A 19279-nucleotide genomic window follows, 5' to 3' on the forward strand; every position below is an offset into this window, starting at 1 on the left:
ACAGTATAAAAATCTGTGTGGGTAACACCAAATGCATAATCCATGAAAGAGAAAATATAAGTTGGAATTTATGAAAGCTAATTAAACCTTCTGGTCTGCAAAACACATTGCTAAGAAAATTAAAGACAAGCCACAGACTGGGAGAAAATATTTTCAATACACATGTGGTAATATACAAAGAGGTCTTAAAACAACAATAAGAAAACAAACAACTCAATTGAAAAATGGGGGCCGGGTGTGGTGGCTCACGCCTGTAATCCCAGCACTTTGGGAGGCCGAGGCAGGCAGTCACGAAGTCAGAAGATGGAGACCATCCTGACTAACACGGTGAAACCCCGTCTCTACTAAAAATAACAAAAATTAGCCGGGCGTGGTGGCGGGTGCCTGTAGTCCCAGCTACTCGGGAGGCTGAGGCAGGAGAATGGCGTGAACCCAGGAGGTGGAGCTTGCAGTGAGCTGAGATCGCACCACTGCTCTCCAGCCTGGGCGACAGAGCGAGACTTCATCTCAAAAAAAGAAAAAAAGAAAAAATTAGCATCCCGTGGTGGCGTGCGCCTGTAGTCCCAGCTACTTGGGAGGCTGAGGCAGGGGAATCGCTTGAACCCGGGAGGCGGAGGCTGCAGTGAGCTGAGATCATGCCACTGCACTCCAACCTGGTGACAGAGCAAGACTATGTCTCAAAAGGAAAAAAAAAATGGCCAAAAGATCTGAACAGTCACTTCAGCAAAGATGATATACAGATGGCAAGTAAGCATATGAAACGATGCCCAGCATCACATGTCATTGGGGCATTGAGAATGAGAACGACAATGTGGTGTCACCACACACCTACTAGGATGACTAAAATCCACAAAACTGATATCATCAAATTTGGTGAGGATGTGGAGCAACAGGAACCCCCATTCACTGCTGGTGGGAGTGCAACATGAGACAGCCCCCTTGGAGGACGTTCTGGCAGTTTCTGACAAAGCAAAGCAGTTTTACTGCATGATGGAATCACACTCCTAGGTATTTGTCCAATTGATTTGGAAACTTCTGTCCACACAAAACCTACACAAGTTTCGAGCAGCTTTTTTTTTTCTTTGAGACAGAGTCTCACGCTGTCACCCAGGCTAGAGTGCAGTAGCACAATCTCAGTTCACTGCAACCTCTGCCTCCGGGTTTAAGTGATTCTCCTGCCTCAGCCTTCCAAGTAGCTGGGATTACAGGCACCCATCACCATGCCCAGCTAATTTCTGTATTTTTAGTAGAGACAGGGTTTCACCATGTTGGGCAGGCTGGTCTCAAACTCCTGACCTCGAGTGATCTGCCCCCCTTGGCCTCCCAAAGTGCTGGGATTATAGGTGTGAGCCACTGCGCCTGGCCAGCTTTATTCTTAATTGCCAAAAATTAGAAGCAACCAAGATGCCCTTAAATAGGTGAATAGACATACAAACTGTGGTACAAACAGACAGTGGGACTTCATTCAGTGTAAAAAGAAATGAGATATCGAGCCATGGAAAGATATGAATGACTCTTAAATGCATATTGTTATAAAAGAAACCAGTCTGAAAAGGCTACATACTGTATGACTTCAAATTCATGGCATTCTGGAAAAGGCAAAATTATAGCAACGGTAAAAAGAACCATTTCTGAGCTGGCTCGGGGTGGGAAAGGCAGGGTTGAATAGGTGAAGCATGGGGTTTTTTGATGTGGTGAGACTATTCATATGAAAATGTAACAGTGGTCTGGGTATGGTGGGTCATGCCTGTCATCCCAGCACTTTGGGAGGCTGAGGTCGGCAGATCACTTGAGCTCAGGAGTTTGAGACCAGCCTGGGCAACATGGTCAAACCCTGTCTTTACAAAAAATACATAAATTTGCTGGGCGTGGCAGTGTGCATCTCTAATCCCAGCTGCTTGGGAAGCTGAGGTGGGAGGATCACCTGAGCCCTGGGAGGCTGAGGCTGCAGGGAGCTGAGATTGTGCTGCCACTGTACTCCAGCCTGGGTGTCACAGTGAGACCTCCATCTAAAAAAAGAATAGAATGGAATAGAATGGAATAGAATAGAATAGAATAGAATAGAATAGAATAGAATAGAATAGAACAGAACAGAACAGAATAGAATAAAAAAGAAAAAAGAAAGAAAGAAAGGGAGAGAGAAAGAGAAAAAGAAAGAAGAAAAGAAGGAAAGAAGGAAATAAAGAAAAAGAAAGAGAGACCGGGCATGGTGGCTCACGCCTGTAATCTCAGCACTTTGGGAGGCCGAGGTGGGTGGATCATGAGGTCAGGAGTTTGAGACCAGCCTGGCCCACATAGTGAAACGTTGTCTCTACTAAAAATACAAAAACATTAGCCAGGTATGGTGGTGCATGCCTGTAGTCCCAGCTACTTGGGAAGCTGAGGCAGCAGAATGGCTTGAACCCGGGAGGTGGAGGTTGCAGTGAGCCGAGATTGTGCCACTGCACTCCAGCCTGGGTGACAGAGTGAGACAAGAAGGCAAGAAAGAGAGAGAAGGAAAATGTAGTGGTGGATACATGACACTATGCATTTGTGAAAACCCACAGAACTTTATAGTTCAGATTGAACTTAATGTGTGCAAATAAAACAAAAATAATTTAGGAGGTTGGAGGATCCCAGGGTGGAATGCAGAATGTAACAAAACAATCTAACTGTGCTACGAATGTAGGAAACAGTCTCAGGGGAAAAAAGTGGGGGCAGGTACGGAAAGGCGCCGCACTGAATAATTTGCAATGACTGGAATCTATAAGACTAAAGGCAAAAGGATCTGCTCATAAACACTGTGCTCTAGCTGAAGTTTTTTTCCCACAGGGTGTGGGTTAACAATTCTGATGCCACTGTACAGGTATACGGAAAATGAACAACGAATTCAAGGAATGGTGAAGTTGACAGGTAGGCAAGTGGAGGAGGCTAGAACGATCCATCTGATAACAGATGAGGGCTGGAGACATCAGCATGCACTCATGTTTGGCTTACTACAGCTATAGATGGCCACGGACTGAAATCCTGATAGACTCCTGTATATACATAGGTTAGTATGTACACGTATATGTATTTGCTCTGTCAACTGAGAGCGCCTAAAAAAGGGATACTTCAGTAGCATCCTGAAATGATGACAGCAAACGCTGCCTGGGACCCACATGCAGCTGGATACAGTCCTGTTCTCACCTCTCGCAGTGGAAGATCACTGAAGTCATGGAGCATCAGGCAAAGAGCTCAAAGGGGTTTTGCCTCAGCAGTGGGGCAAAGTTATCTCTAAAATAAACACTGCGATGGTCCCATCTAATGAAGCTGAAAAACAGGACCTGGAAGGATCGAACATTTTCCAAGTCACTTAACTGCATCCCAGAACAAAGTTCAGGAATATTTATAGGAAATCAAAAATATCCATCACCAGGCCGGGCGCAGTGGCTCAAGCCTGTAATCCCAGCACTTTGGGAGGCCGAGATGGGCGGATCACGAGGTCAGGAGATCGAGACCATCCTGGCTAACACGGTGAAACCCCGTCTCTACTAAAAAATACAAAAAAACTAGCCGGGCGTGGTGGCGGGCGCCTGTAGTTCCAGCTACTAGGGAGGCTGAGGCAGGAGAATGGCGTAAACCCAGGAGGCAGAGCTTGCAGTGAGCTGAGATCGGGCCACTGCACTCCAGCCTGGGCGACAGAGCGAGACTCCGTCTCAAAAAAAAAAAAAAAAAAAAACCATCACCCAATAAAGTTCCCAACATATGGCATCCAATGAAAACAACTGGCCAGGCGAGGTGGCTCACACCTGTAATCCTAGCACTTTAGGAGGCTGAGGTGGGTGGATCACTTGAGGTCAGGAGTTCAAAATCAGCTTGGCCATCATGGTGAAACTCTGTCTCTGCTAAAAATACAAAAAATTATCTGGGCATGGTGGTTAGCGCCTGTAATCCCAGCAACTTGGGAGGCTGAGGCAGGAGAATCGCTTGAACCTGGGAGGCAGAGGTTGCAGTGAGCTGAGATTGTGCCACCGCACTCCAGCCTGGGTGACAGAGCAAGACTCCATGCCCCCCAAAAAAAGAAAAAGAAAAAGAAAAAAAAATTACAGGACACATGAAGAATCAGAAAAATATGACCCATGACGAGGAGAAAAATAAATGAATGGAAAGGGACTCAGAAGTGACACAGATGACAGAAATTGTGGCTAAGAGTTGTTTTTTGTTTTTTTTTGTGTGTGTGTTTTTGTTTTGTTTTGAGATGGAGTTTCGCTCTTGGTGCCCAGGCTGGAGTGCAGTGGTGTGATCTCGGCTCACCGTAACCTCCGCCTCCCGGGTTCAAGCGATTCTCTTGCCTCAACTTCCTGAGTAGCTGGGATTACAGGCACATGCCACCATGCCTGGCTAATTTTGTCTTTTTAGTAGAGGTGGGGTTTCTCCATGTTGGTCAGGCTGGTCTCGAACTCCTGACCTCAGATGATCTGCCCACCTCGGCCTCAAGACATTTAAAAAAAGTTATTCTGGGCTGGGTTCAGAGGCTCATGCCTGTAATCCCAACACTTTGGGAGGCCAAGGCAGGAGAACTGCTTGAACCCAGGAGTTTGAGACCAGTCTGGGCAACAAAGTGAGACCCCTGTCTCTACAAAAAATTTAAAAATTAGCCAGATGTGGTGGTGTGTGCCTGTGGTCCCAGCTACACAGGAGGCTGAGGTGGCAGGATTCCTCGAGCCCAGGAGGTTGGGGCTGCAGTGAGCTGTGATCACGCCACTGCACTCCAGCCTGGGCAACAAAGTGAGACCCTGTCTCTAAAACAAAACAGCAAAAAAAGTTATTCTGACCATATTCTAAATGTTTAAGAAGCTGAGTGAAAGACTGGACATGTTATATAGATACATGGGTGAAAACAGAACCAAATCATGCTTCTAGTGATGAAAACGACAATATCTAATATGGAAAATACACTGGATGGGATTAGGAGCAGATTAGATATTACAGAAGAAAAAATTAGTAAATTTGAAGATGTAGCAATAGAAACGGTCCAAAATGAAACACAGAAACAAGACTTAAAAAAGAACTTAGCATTAGTGAACTGTATGACAACTTGAAGTGGCCTAACGTATATATAACTGGAGCTCCCAAAGGTAGAGAGAGACGGACAAAAAAAATTTGAAGAAATAATGGCCTAACCTTCTGAATTTGATGAAAACAATAAATGCACTGATCCCAGATGCTCAATGAACCTCAAGCACAAGAAGCATAAAGGAAGAAACCATCAAATGGTTCAGAATTGGTGAGAAAGAAGAAAATGTAGAAGCAGCCAGATACATAAAAAGGTAAAAGATAACAAGAGGTTGGCAAGGATGTAGAGAAAAAAGAACCCATGTCCAATGTTGGTAGTGTTGTGAATTAGAATAGCATTATGGAAAATAAGTATGGAGGTTCCTCAAAAAAACAAAAATAGCACTACGTATGATCCAGCAATCCCACTTCCAGGTTTATATCCAAAGAGATTGGAAGCAGTACACTGAAGAGATGTCTACACCTCCATGTTCACTGCAGCACCATACACAGTAGCCTGATGTGGAATCATCCTAAATGATCATCAATGAATGAAGAGATAAAGAAAATGTGACACACACACACACACACATACACACAGATACTATTCAGCCTTAAAAAAGAAGGAAATTTCATTTGCAACAACATGGGTAAATCTGGAAAGTATTACGCTAAGTAAAATAAGCCAGGCACAGAAAGACAAATACCATGTGATCTCATATGTGAAATCTAAAAAGGTCAAACTCACAGCAGTAGAGAGTGCAATGGTGGTTATCAGGGGCTAAGGCTGACGGGGGGAATGGGGGGATGTTAGTCAAAAGGAACAAAGTTTTAGTTACACAGGAAGAATAAGATTTAGTGATCTACTACCCAGTATGGTGACCATAATTATCAATGATGTGTTGTATATTTCAAAATTGCTCAAGAAATAGACTTTTTTTTTTTTTTTTTTTTTTGAGACGGATTCTTGCTCTGTTGCCCAGGCTGGAGTGCAGTAGCATGATCTCAGCTCACTGCAGCCTCTGCCTCTTGGGTTCAAGTGATTCTCCTGCCTCAGCCTCCTGAGTAGCTAGGACTACAGGTGTGTATACCACCATGCCTGGCTAATTTTTGTGTTTTTAGTAGCTACAGGGTTTCACCATGTTGGCCAGGCTGGTCTCAAACTCCTGACCCCAAGTGATCCACCCGCCTCAGCCTCCCAAAGTGCTGGGATTGGGCCTGGCTTCAAGGAACAGCCTTTAAGTGTTCTCACCACACACAAAAAATGGTAAGTTGGTGAGGTGGTGGATATGTTCATTAGCTTGATTTACACATTCCCCAATGTGAACATAGACCAAAACATCACATTGTGCCCCATAAAAATACAATTATTATTTGTCAATTAAAAATTAAAACTAAAATTAATCTCAGTGAGCTGAGATTACACCAATGCACTGCAGCCTGGGCAACAGAGTGAGACTCTGTCTCAAAAATAGATATAAATATAAATATACATATATATAAATATACATATATAAACAACCATATATATATATGTGTGTGTGTGTGTGTGTGTGTATATGGCTGGGTATGGTGGCTCACGCCTGTAATCCCAGCAGTTCGGAAGGCTGAGATGGGCGGATCGCTTGAGCCCAGGAGTTTGAGACCAACCTGGGCAACGTGGTGAAACCCCATCTCCACAAAAAATACAAGAAATTTACTTGGGCATGATAGCAGGTACCTGTAGTCTCAGCTACTTGGGAGGCTGAGGTAGGAGGATTACCTGGGCCTGGGAGATTGAGGCTGCAGTGAGCTGAGATCATGCCACTGAATTCCAGCCTGGGCTCAGAGTGAGACCCTCTCTCAAATAAATAAATTAAAAAAAATATGAAGTATCCATAAAAAAAGGACATTGATAAATTGGACTTCATCAAAATTAAGAACTGGTCTGGCATGATGGCTCACACCTATAATCCCAGCACTTTGGGAGGCAGAGGTGGGAGGGTTGCTTGAATCCGGGAGTTCAAGACCACCCCTGGCCACATAATGAGTCTCCATATCTACAAAAAAAAAATGAAAAAATTAGCCAAACATCGTGGTACACACCTGTGGTCCCAGCTACACGGGAGGCTGAGGTCGGAGGGTCTCCTGAGCCCAAGAGGTCAAGGCTGCAGTAAGCCATGATTGCAACACTGCACTCTAGCCTAGGCAACAGATTGATACCCTATCTCAAAACAAAACAAAACAAACAAAAAACCTTTTTTTTTTTTTTTTTAAAGATACTATTAGTAGAAAGAAAAGAAAGACAAATCACACACTGGGGAAAATATTGGTAGATCACATGTCTGGTAAAGTATTTGTATTCAAAATATATAAATAATGTTCAATAGTAAATAGTGGAAAAACAAGTAACTCAATTAAAAAATAAGCAAAAGATTCAAACAGAAATGTTACCAAAGAAGATATATGGTAAATAAGCATATAAAAAAAGATGCTCAACATCACCAGGGAAGTGCAAATAAAAACCACCACAGTGAGAGACCATCGCACACCTACTGACATGGTTAAAATTGAAAAGACTGATCATGTCTCATGTTGATGAGGGTATGGAGGAACTGGAACTCCCCCATATACTGCCAGTGGGAATATAAAATAGTATAGCATTTTCTAAGATTTTTCCGAAATGTTGGAAAAGGTTTTGGTAGTTTCTTAAAAAGTTACACAAACACCTACCATCTGTTCCAGCCATAACACTCCTAGGTATTTATTCAAGAGAAATGAAAGCAGAGGTCCATACACAGACTTGTACATGAATGTTCATAGCAGCTTTATTTGTAATAGCCACAAGCTAGAAACAAACTCAATGCTCATCAACAGGTGCATGAATCAGCAAACTGTGCTATGTTCACACGATGGATGAAGAAGAATGAACTACTGATGCTTGCTGCAATGCAGATGAGTCTCACAGCCATTCTGCAAAGTGAAAGAAGCCAGCCTAGAAAGAGTATGTGCTGCATGATTCCATTTATATAAAATTCCAGGAAATATAAAGCAACCTAGAATGATAGAGAGTGGATCACTGGTTTACTGGGGGAGGGAGGCAGGGAGGTATGGGGCTGGGGAAAGAGGAATTAGAAAACAGCACAAGTGGCCGGGCGCAGTGGCTCACGCCTGTAATCCCAGCACTTTGGGAGGCCGAGGCGGGCGGATCACGAGATCAGGAGATCGAGACCATCCTGGCTAACACGGTGAAACTCTGTCTCTACCAAAAACACAAAAAATTAGCTGGGCGTTGTGGCAGGCGCCTGTAGTCCCAGCTACTCGGCAGGAGAATGGAGTGAACCCGGGAGGCGGAGGTTGCAGTGAGTCAAGATCGCACCACTGCACTCCAGCCTGGGCGACAGATAGAGGCTCTATCTCAAAAAAAAAAAAAAAAAAAAAAAAAGAGAGAGAAAACAGCACAATTAAACTTCAGGGGTGACAGACAGAGGCACTACTGATAGATGCAGGAGGCAGATAAGGGGGGAGTCCCCAGAGAATCTGCAACCTGCCCCATCAGTGTTTACATCAGATGCTTTTGTGCAGATGAGGGAACCTGCCCAGGGTTCCCTTGTCTGGACAGGCCCGCAAGGGATGGGGACCCACCTGGGGACTGGGAGAATGGGGTGGAGCCACGGGAAGTTCTCACCTTGCGCAGCGGGGAGGAGCCTGGCCTCCAGCTCATGTGTGGTGGCCTGGTTATCAGTCTGTGAGCAGGGAACCCATTGGCAGGATCCCCTCTAGCTTTGCTGAGAGTTTTTCTCTTTTTTCCTTTTCACCTAATACTGCTCTCCTCACCCTTCAATGTGTCCACATGCCTAATTTTTCCTGGTCATGACACAAGAACCCAGATTCAGTTGAACTAAGGAGCAAAAATTCTGCATCACGATTTTGAGTGGATGATGATTTCACAGCGTGTGTGTGTACACCTATCAGACTGTAACCTTTAAGGATGTGCCGTTTATTGTATGTCAATTATGGCAGTAAAGCCGGGAAGAAAAACCAGGGGTAAAAAGGTACGTTGGCCGAGTGAACCAGCCTCACCCATCCGGTCTCCTGGGTGTAAAGTTTAAAGTAAGTGCATTTAATATTTGGCCCTTCTGAGAGACCAGTCTACCTAACTAGGAATATTACCCAAAAGATCAGATTAGATACAAAGATGAAAGATCTAATTTACAAATAAGAAATAATCTTAAATAACCTCATCTCTCAGACTTTGCAGTAACAGTACAGTAAAACCCGGAAGAAAGCAAAGAGGTTTTAAGAATTGTGAGATGAGTACAAATGACCACATGGATGAATAAGAGTGAGGAAATGCTGGGAGGGAAATAAAAACGGGTTATCACCCCACTCGCTACTTCAAAGGCTAGTGGTCAAAACCAGGGATGTGTGTCCAGGACAATTCAGTGTGGTCACTTTTTATAAGTTCTCCCTTTTTTTCTTTTTGCCATCAAGTTCCTTGGAATTGGTTCAAAACAAATTTGGAACCCTCTCTCTCCTCCCCTGAACCCTTGCTATTTATTTATTTATTTAAAAACGGAGTCTCACTCTGTTGCCCAGGCTGGAGTACAGTGGTGTGATCTTGGCTCACTGCAACCTCCGCCTCCTGGGTTCAAGTGACTCTGCTGCCTCAGCCTCCAGAGTAGTTGGGATTACAGACCGAGATTGCACCACTGCACTCCAGCCTGGGCAACAAGAGTGAAACTCTGTCTCAAAATATAAAAAAATAAAATAAAATAAAATATTTTATATTAATTGGATCCTAAGAAATATGTCCTTAAGCTTAAGAGGTGCATGCCTCCATGCCCAGGTAATTTTTTTGCATTTTTAGTAGAGATGAGGTTTCACCATGTTGGCCAGGTTGGTCTAAACTCCTGACCTCAGGCGATCCACCCACCTCGACCTCCCAAAGTGCTAGGATTACAGGAGTGACCACCGTGCCCCACCTGCTCTTAATTTATTTAGATAGGAAGCACAGTTCAGTCTGTGGAATTGGGTTAAATGTGGCTTTTAATGGATTATATAGACCACAAGGCTAGTATGCAGGAAATTCTCAAGCCTTACCTCTGTCAGAACTTTCAGATGAGTTAAAAATACGTTTTAGATTATAGCTCTTAACAATGACCTAAAATACGCTACTCTTAGAAAAGGATCCCTGCATCTAATTAGAAGAACAGGGTTCCCTCCTGCATGAGGACCAGGGGTCAGAAGAGAGCACAGAATAAGGGGTCCTGTGTTTAACCTGCCGGGGGAGGCGAGAGGGGGCTGGGCAGCCCTCCTAGCCACTGCCGGGAAAGAACTTTCCAGAGCTAGAGCCACACACCCACCCACTCCCGCAGCTCACACTAATTCCGTATTTCAGAACAAGCTCTAGAGTATATTTTATCCAGAGAAAAAAATGTATCTTTGAACTCTTTTACTAGACAATGAACTATATTTTTCACCCTGGGGGTGGGGCTGGGGGAGCCTGCCTTCCTTAAAAAAGAAAGGCAAAAAAGAAAAACAAACAAAAGCAAAATAAATCTTTTCAAACCCATAAAGAAAAAGTTTTTCTGATAAATAGCACAAATCGTCAGTGAACAGTGAACCAGCATGGGGTGTGTCTGTGATGGGTGAAGAAAGGTCACACATTGTGGGGTTAAGGGCTGGGTTCTGGGCTGGTGATCTCCGGCCAGTCAGGATGTCCTGGGGCCTGCCTCCTTTCCTCCTTCCTTAAATAAACATAACAATGACCTCACAAGGCTGCTCTTGGGCTTAGGCGAGCGGAGGTGAGAGGTGTGTGGGCAGCCTGCAGTGCTCAGGAAGCAATGGCAGTCATTGTCAAAGCCATTAACCTGGGTTCGCTGCAAGCAACCTACCCAGGCCACTCAAGGCGCCACCTGATGCGGAGCCTTTTCCTTGCTCTCCCCCAGCCTCCCTGTCCCCTCCTGCACTGCTCTGGGGGCCATCTTCTCCCTAAACCTTCACTCTCTCCACAGTGCTTATCCTCTGCTTAATGCGCCAGAAGAAAGGGAGTCAAAACTTGCACCATCTGTAAAGGTCTGCCAGGGTCACTCCCAAAGCTGCTCAGTCACAAAGGCCCCCCAGAGTCCTCAAGGGCTCACTAGCCTCTTGCAATTCCTGATTGACTAAGCTGAGAACACTGCCACCTTTTACAAGGCACGATCATGCCAGCATGCAGAGAACAGCCCTCTAGAGCCAGCTGAGAGGCAGGGTCCAGGCCCGGGCGCTGTGTCTTTCTGGCTGTATGAACAGTGGCAAGTTACTCAATTTGCCTTGTTTTTTTTTTGAGACGGCGTCTTGCTCTGTTGCCCAGGCATTACAGGTGTACACCACCACGCCTGGCTAATTTTTATATTTTCAGTAGAGATGGGGTTTCACCATGTGGGCCAGACTGGTCTTTAACTCCTGACCTCAAGTGATCTGCCTGCCTCGGCCTCCCAAAGTGCTGGGATTACAGGTGTGAGCCACCACGCCTGGACTTTTTTGTTTTTTTTTTAAGACGGAGTCTCACTCTGTGGCCAAAGCTAGAATGCAGTGGTATGATCTCCGCTCACTGCAACCTCTGCCTCCTGGGTTCAAACGATTCTCCTGCCTCAGCCTTCTGAGAAGAGTAGCTGGGATTGCAGGTGCCCGCCACCACACCTGGGTAATTTTTTGTATTCTTTAGTAGAGACGGTGTTTCGCCATGTTGGTTAGACTGGTTTTGAACTCCTGACCTCAGGTGATCTGCCTGCCTCAGTCTCCCAAAGTGTTGGGATTACAGGCATGAGCCACCACGCCCAGCCAAGTTACTTAATTTCTTTGAGCTTATTTCTGTATAGTCACACACTACACAGTGACATTTGGTCAACAACAGACCGTAAGTTCAACTGTGATATCACGGTCCCATAAGATGATAATACTGGATTTTTGCCGTAACCTTTTCTATTATATGTTTTGGTATGTGTAGACACACAAATACTTACCATTGTGTCACAGGGGCCAATGCTATTCAGTACAGTAACACGCTGTACAGTTGTGTGGCCTGGGAACAACAGGCTGCACCGCAGAGCCTCGGTGTGCAGCAGGCTGTACCATCTGGGTTTGTTTAAGTGTACTCTATAACTTTCACACAATGATGAAATCGCTAAGGATGCCTTTCTCACAACCTGTCCCTGTCATTAAGCAACATGACTGTAATACCCATGTACACACCACCCAGGTTTATCACACTGCTGGAGTCTTTTAAAAATAGACAACCTAGAGAGAATTGGAGTCCCAAGGGAGCCCTCCCCAATTCTCCCTTCGTCTTGTTCAGGAGGCGACTGAGTCTTTAAAGCCTGCAATATATGTATGTCTGTTTCCAACAGTGATGTATTAGATTGTTTAGTGTTAAAGATTTTACGTGGGCCGGGTGCGGTGGCTCAGGCCTGCAATCCCTGCACTTTGGGAGGCAGAGGCGGGTGGACCCCCTGAGGTCAGGAGTTTGAGACCAGCCTGGCCAACATGGTGAAACCCCATCTCTACTAAAAATACAAAAATTAGCCAGGCGTGGTGACAGACACCTGTAATCCCAGCTACTAGGGAGGCTGAGGCCGAAGAACTGCTTGAATCCGGGAGATGGAGGTTGCAGTGGGCTGAGATCATACTACTGCACTCCAGCCTGGGCAACAAGAGCAAAACTCTGTCTCAAAAAATAAAAAAAGTAAATAAAAGATTTTACATTAATTGGATCTTAAATATATCATTAAGCTTGTTTATTTTCATTTGATGTTTCTTAATTTTTTTGTTTTTGTTTTAAAGACAGGGTCACACTGTCACCCAGGCTGCAGTGGCAATCATAGCTCATGGCAGCCTCGAGCTCCTGGGCTCAACTGGTCCTCCTGCCTCGACATCCTGAGTAGCTGGGACCACAGGCATGCGCCACCATGCCTGGCTTTTTTTTTTTTAATTAAAAAATGTTTTTGTATAGATGGGGCCTCACCATGTTGGTCAGGTTGGTCTTGAACTCCTGACCTCAAGTGATCCACCTGCCTCAGCCTTCCAAAGTGCTGGGATTATAGGCATGAGCCACCGCACCTGGCCTAGTCCATTCTTTTAAATTGCTATGAAATATGCCACTGTATAAACACATCCCAATTTATCTGTTTCCCTTTGACGCATGTCCAGCTTGTTTCCCATCCTTCCCTCTTACCAACTGTGCCTCTGTGCAGACCCTTGCACACGTCTCCTCTTAAAAATGTCTAGCTGTCCCCCGTGGGCTTGCTGGGGTTAGGGTCTGTGTACTTTAGCTGCTCCCCGTGACTGAATCTCAAGCATTGTTTGATGCATGCATGGTTTTCACAAGGGGGAGCACCGTGAGCCGTGACACGTGCCTTCCAGGGCCCAGTGGCACTGGAGGTGATGCCTTACCACCTCCGAAGGTTTCCTTGCAAAAAAGTGTGACTTATTTTCCAGGTAAAAAAGAACAGCTTTTTTTAGGAAGAAACATTTCTAAATAAAACTTTCCAGGAAACAGCACACTTACCCGTGATGACCGAGCCATCTGAGCCAGGACAGCTTCCTAAATACTGGTATTCTGTAAAACCGAAGCTTCCAGAACTATCCTCGCCGATGGATTGCGAAATCTCTTGGATGTTTCCCATTTCTTGCAGGAATTCTTCAGATAACGGGCTCTCTAGATCGCCAGCCTCGAGTGGGGAGAGGGGGCAGAGCGGGCTTTCTGTGTCCACCATCGTGACTGGACGGTGTTGGTTGCGCAGCCAAGCTCCAAGCTACCGGGAGGAAAGAGGAACAACTGGTAAGATTGACGTATAACAACATTCACTTGTTTTATTTATTTATTTATTTATTTATTTATTTATTGACGGAGTCTTGCTCTGTCGCCCAGGCTGGATCTCGGCTCACTGCAAGCTCCGCCTCCTGGGTTCATGCCATTCTCCTGCCTCAGCCTCCTGAGTGGCTGGGATTACAGGCGCCCGCCAGCACGCCTGGCTAATTTTTTTGTATTATTAGTAGAGACAGGCTTTCACCACATTGGCCAGGCTGGTCTCGAACTTCCGACATCAGGTGATCCGCCTGCCTTGGCCTTCTAAAGTGCTTTGATTAGAGGTGTGAGCCACTGCGCCTGGCCACTTGCTTGTTTTGAAATGCAACGTCATTTATCATCGAAGATACGCCTGAATTCATCATCTAAACAGGAACAGTGCTGAGCCTCTCCTCTGGGCTTGGCTATTGATCAGCACGCTGTGAAAGTGAAAACCTTTAAACAAAATGTTGTAGGAGCCGCAGCCCGAGGGCCAGGACTCACTCATTGCAGGAGCTGCAGCCTGTGGGGCCAGGACTCACTCAGCCATCACTGACTCAGCAGCTGTGCGGAGCTCCATAAAATGTGGTTGAGGTGCTGGGGACACAGTGGAGACACAGATCCCTGGGCTGGGCACAGTGGCTCGCGCATGTAATCCCAGCACTTTGGAAGGCCAAGGCGGGTGGATCACTTGAGGTCAGGAGTTTGAGACCAGCCTGGCCAACATGGCGAAAGCCCGTCTATACTAAAAATACAAAAATTAGCTGGGCGTGGTGGCAGGCGCCTGTAATCCCAGCTACTCAGGAGGCTGAGGCAGGAGAATCGCTTGAACCTGGGAGGTGGAGGTTGCAGTGAGCCAAGATCGTGCCATCACACTCTAGCCTGGACAACAGAGTGAGACTGTGTCTCAAAAACAAACAAACCAACAAACAAAAACAAACAAAAAAAAACAGGGCCAGGTGCGGTGGCTCATGCCTGTAATCCTAGCACTTTGGGAGGCTGAGGCAGGCGGATCACAAGGTCAGGAGTTGGAGAGCAGCCTGACCAACACCATGAAACCCCGTCTCTACTAAAAATACAAAAATTAGCCGGACTTGGTGGTGGGTGCCTGTAATTCCAGCTACTCAGGAGGCTGAGGCAGGAGAATCCCTTGAACATAGGAGGTGGAGGTTGCGGTGAGCTGAGATTGCACCACTGCACTCTAGCCTGGGCGACAGAGTGAGACTCCACCTCAAAACAACGATGACAACAACAACAAACAAAAACCAGATCCCTGCTCTCAGGGAGCCTCCCTTGTAACGGGGACACAGACGGTGAACAAAGAAACGAATGCACATGTGGAGTGTCCGGGGTGAGGCCGGGGAAGGTCGCACTGATTAGGGGGCAGGAGATAACCTCAGGGAATGAGGGGGCAAGCTGTGTAAATGTCTTGGGGGAGAACGTTCCAGCAAAGAGAACACCAAGTGCAAAGGCTCCAGCCAGGACTGAAACATGCTGGCACACTCCAGGAACAACAGGCAGCCAGTGTGGCTCAGGCTGCCCATGGGGCGCAGGGAGCAGGGCCAAGCTGGTGGCATGTGTGCTGGGTGTGATATCCACTTGGGTGTGCTCTCCCTGTAGCCATGAAGGCAGCTCATGCAGGGGGTCCTCGACTGTGATGGTATGGTCAAGAATACTTTGTGGAGTCCAAACAAATCTAACTGGGTGAGTCTCAGACAATGGTGGGCTGTTTCAACTAGCAAAGCGAACAGCATTTCCATAGGGGTACAGTGACAAAGCAGCGGTTCTTCCCAGGTTAGTCTGTATCATGCTCTCGCTGAAACATCTTAAACCACTTCCTGGGACCTCCAGATTGAAGCCCAGTCTCCCGAGCACACTGTTCCAGCCCTTCCACATCTGTCCCCACCTGATGGTGCACTTGTCACCATTCTTCTACCTCCTGGAAACCCAGCAGCACCGAGAATTGCTTTCAGGATTTCACGTCTGCACCTTTGCCCAGGTGCCACCTGGCTGAACCGCCCTGCCCACCACTACCTTCTAGAGGTTCTGCCCCAGGTCCACCTCCCTGAACCCAGCTGAGTCATCAATCGCCCAACGAGGCTGACTAGGTGACCTTTAGCTTCCAGAACTGTCTTCCCTTCTGAAAATGGTCACATGATGCCCACAGATCACATCACGGAGAGGCTCAGGGGGCATGTGCTGCCTCCAGCCACTGTCAGGGCAGCCGTCATCACATGGTGATTACGGAACGCCAGACTCTCCAGATGGAGTGAAGAATACTGTCCCAAAGACAACATTCATCCATTAAATGCATTTGCGTAAAAAGACGTTCACATTTGAGGTTTGCTTAATGTAAACAACAGCTTTTAGTGCGGTGAAGAAGGGATGCTTTGGCTTCCTCTACCAATGAAAAATAGATACCTTTCCTCCATTTTTGTGAAATTCACATCTTATGTTTGGAATTCTGGCAATAAATCATCAGAGTTCACAGGGAAATCATCAAATAGCATACAGGGAAAAATAACAGAGAACTGTTAACCTTTCATAGGGTTTAGAAGACTTTCTTTCTCTATAACCGATTAACTTAAATCAGGCTGTGAATCTGTATAGATTTTCTGTTGTATTTTATTCTGCATTCTGTCTGAAGGAAGATTTTTTTTCAAATGGCAAGAAACATAATGTGGTAAGCATCACTTAAAATGTTTTTCACTATGAACAAAAAGTTCAAAAGTTGCAGTCACTAACTGACTATTAACCATGAAGTTCATTCCAATAGAAAGCAAGTAGCTGGGGCTGGGCATGGTGGCTCATGCCTGTAATCCCAGCACTTTGGAAGGCTGAGGTGGGCAGATCACTTAAGGTCAGGAGTTCGAAACCAGCCTGGCCAACATGGTGAAACCCCGTCTCTACTAAAAATACAAAAATTAGCCGGGAGTGATGGTAGGTGCCTGTAATCTCAGCTACTCAGGAGACTGAGGCAAGAGAACTGCTTGAACCCAGGAGGCGGAGGTTACCGTGAGCCAAGATCGTGCTGTCACACTCCAGGCTAGGAGTTAAGAACAAGACTTTGTCGAAAGAAAGAAAGAAAAGAAAAGAAAGGAAAGAAAGAGAGAGAGAGAAAGTGAGAGAAAAGAAAAGAAAAGAAAAGGAAGGAAGGAAGGAAAAAGAAGGAAAAGGAAAAGAAAGAAGGAAAGAAGGAGGAAAGAAGAAGGAAGGAAAGGAGGAAGGGAGGAAGGAAGGAAGGAGAGAAAGAGAGAAGGAAGGGAGGGAGGGAGGGAGGGAGGGAAGGAGGGAAGGAAGGAACGAAGGAAGGAAGGAAGGAAGGAAGGAGCTGGGGCCGGGAGTGGTGGCTCGCACCTGTAATCCCAGCACTTTGGGAGGCTGAGGCGGGCGGATCACTTAAGGTCAGGAGTTCGAAACCAGCCTGGCCAACATGGTGAAACCCCATCTCTACTAAAAATACAAACAAATTAGCTGCGCTTGGTGGCAGGTGCCTGTAATCCCAGCTACTCTGGAGGCTGAGGCAGGAGAATCGCTTGAACCTGGGAGGTGGAGGTTGCAATGAGCTGAGATCGCACTGCTGCACTCCAGCCTGGGTGACAGAGCAAGACTCTGTCTCAAAAAAAAAAAAAAAAAAGAAAGTAGCTTGGCAGAGACTGTGTGGGCTGTGGCCACCTCCCTTTTTCCCCCATCGTGTTCTCAGCACTGGGGTGGAAAATGCGTGTGGCCTATCCCTTTTATCCCTGCTAATATTCTCTCTTCTGGCCAGGAGCATCAACCAATATAACAATGTTAGTTTCCTTGTCATTACATTCAGGGAGTTTCAAAATTTCACAATTTCATCATTTTTAGTTGCTTTTAAACAATACCTGGGATTAATTTAGAGAAACATTGATCTTGCCATGAATGAAGAGCTAACCAAGATACAATCTCTATATAGAGTGAACCAACTCTGGCCAGAGGGACCGGCTTTGTACAGATCATTGAACAAATTGGCCCTTCCTCGCTCCCAACAAGAGCAGATAAGGAACAGTTGCCTTTGGATGCATTCCCCAGATAGATAGCAGAGGCCAAACGGGCACCTGCCCCACCCTGCACACCCTCCCAGCATGCTCCCCCGACACCACTGGAGCTTCTGATCAGGAGCAGAATATCCCGGGGAAGTCCCCACCCCTTCCTATTACCCACATGACATGCCACTGCCCAGCTCATCTAGAAGAGTGAACCAGGCTGGCCAGTTCCTGTGTCCTGTGCCCCAAATGCTCAAGGGGAGGCGGGGGCGGGGGATCAAGACATAACCAACTATCTCTTTTCTCAACAACTGCAAACTCTGGTCCAGGAGGCAAGACATTGCAAACAGCACTGAATTAGATCTTCAGTTTCATAGCACAGATAGAGTCTCACATAAGCTGAGGGGTGAGGGACAGGAGGAGTGGATAGGGTGTTGGGAAAAGGTAGGGCTTCTCTTCTCGTCCCAGCAATGATGGAAGGTTCTGCCTGATCCTCTCATGCCTTCCTTACCTGAGACCTTTTACATTTCTAAATTCATAATTTTCTTTCCCTTACAATTTATTTTTTATTTTAAAAACTATTTAAAATATTTGTGGTACATATAGGTGTATATATGTATAGGGTACATGAGATGTTTTGGTATAGGCATGTAATGTGAACTAAGCACGTCATGGGGAATGGGGTAGCTGTGCCCTCAGGCATTGATCCTTTCAGTTACAAACAAACCAATTATACTCTGTATTTAAAAATATACAATTAAGTTATTATTGACTATAGTCACCCTATTATGCTATCAAATAGTGGCCAGGCGCAGTGGCTCACGCCTGTAATCTGAACACTTTGGGAGGCCAAGGCAGGTGGATCACTTGAGGTCAGGAGTTCGAGACCAGTCTGGTCAACATGGTGAAACCCGGTCTCTACTAAAAATACAAACATTAGCCGGGTGTGGTGGCACGTGCCTATAATCCCAGCTATTCGGGAGGCTGAGGGAGGAGAATCACTTGAACCCAGGAGGCGGAGGTTGCAGTGAACCGAGATCATGCCACTGCGCTCCAACCTGGGTGACAGAGTGAGACTCTGTCTCAAAACAACAACAACAACAACAACAACAAAAACCTAGTGGGTCTTATTCATTCTTTCAAGTTTTTCATACCTATTAACCATCTTCACTGCCCCCTAACCCCTCACCACCCTTTCCAGCCCCTGGTAACCAACCTTCTACTCTCTCTGAGTTCAACCGATTTGATTTTTAGAGCCCACAAATAAGCGAGAACATGTGAAGTTTGTCTTTCTGTGCCTGGCTTATTTCACTTAACATAATGATCTCCAGTTCCACCCATATTGTTGTAAATGACAGGATCTCATTCTTTTTTACGGCTGAATAGTACCACATTGTGTATACATATCACATTTTCTTTATCTATTTGTCTGGTGATGGACACTTAG

General features: G+C 46.0%; 1 protein-coding gene across 11 annotated transcripts in view; it reads right to left on the reverse strand.

Moving 5' to 3' along the window:
* Positions 1–19279, reverse strand: part of PPARA (peroxisome proliferator activated receptor alpha) — a 101401-nt gene that overhangs the window by 30728 nt on the left and 51394 nt on the right. For all 11 annotated transcript variants that reach the window (XM_073006594.1, XM_073006600.1, XM_073006598.1 and 8 more), the window contains one exon: positions 13544–13790. In XM_073006594.1, the coding sequence (XP_072862695.1) occupies positions 13544–13751 (208 nt within the window). In that variant the 5' untranslated portion in view covers positions 13752–13790. The remainder of the gene's footprint in view (positions 1–13543; positions 13791–19279) is intronic.

Source organism: Chlorocebus sabaeus, chromosome 19 (assembly GCF_047675955.1).
Source record: "Chlorocebus sabaeus isolate Y175 chromosome 19, mChlSab1.0.hap1, whole genome shotgun sequence".
NCBI lineage: Eukaryota > Metazoa > Chordata > Mammalia > Primates > Cercopithecidae > Chlorocebus > Chlorocebus sabaeus.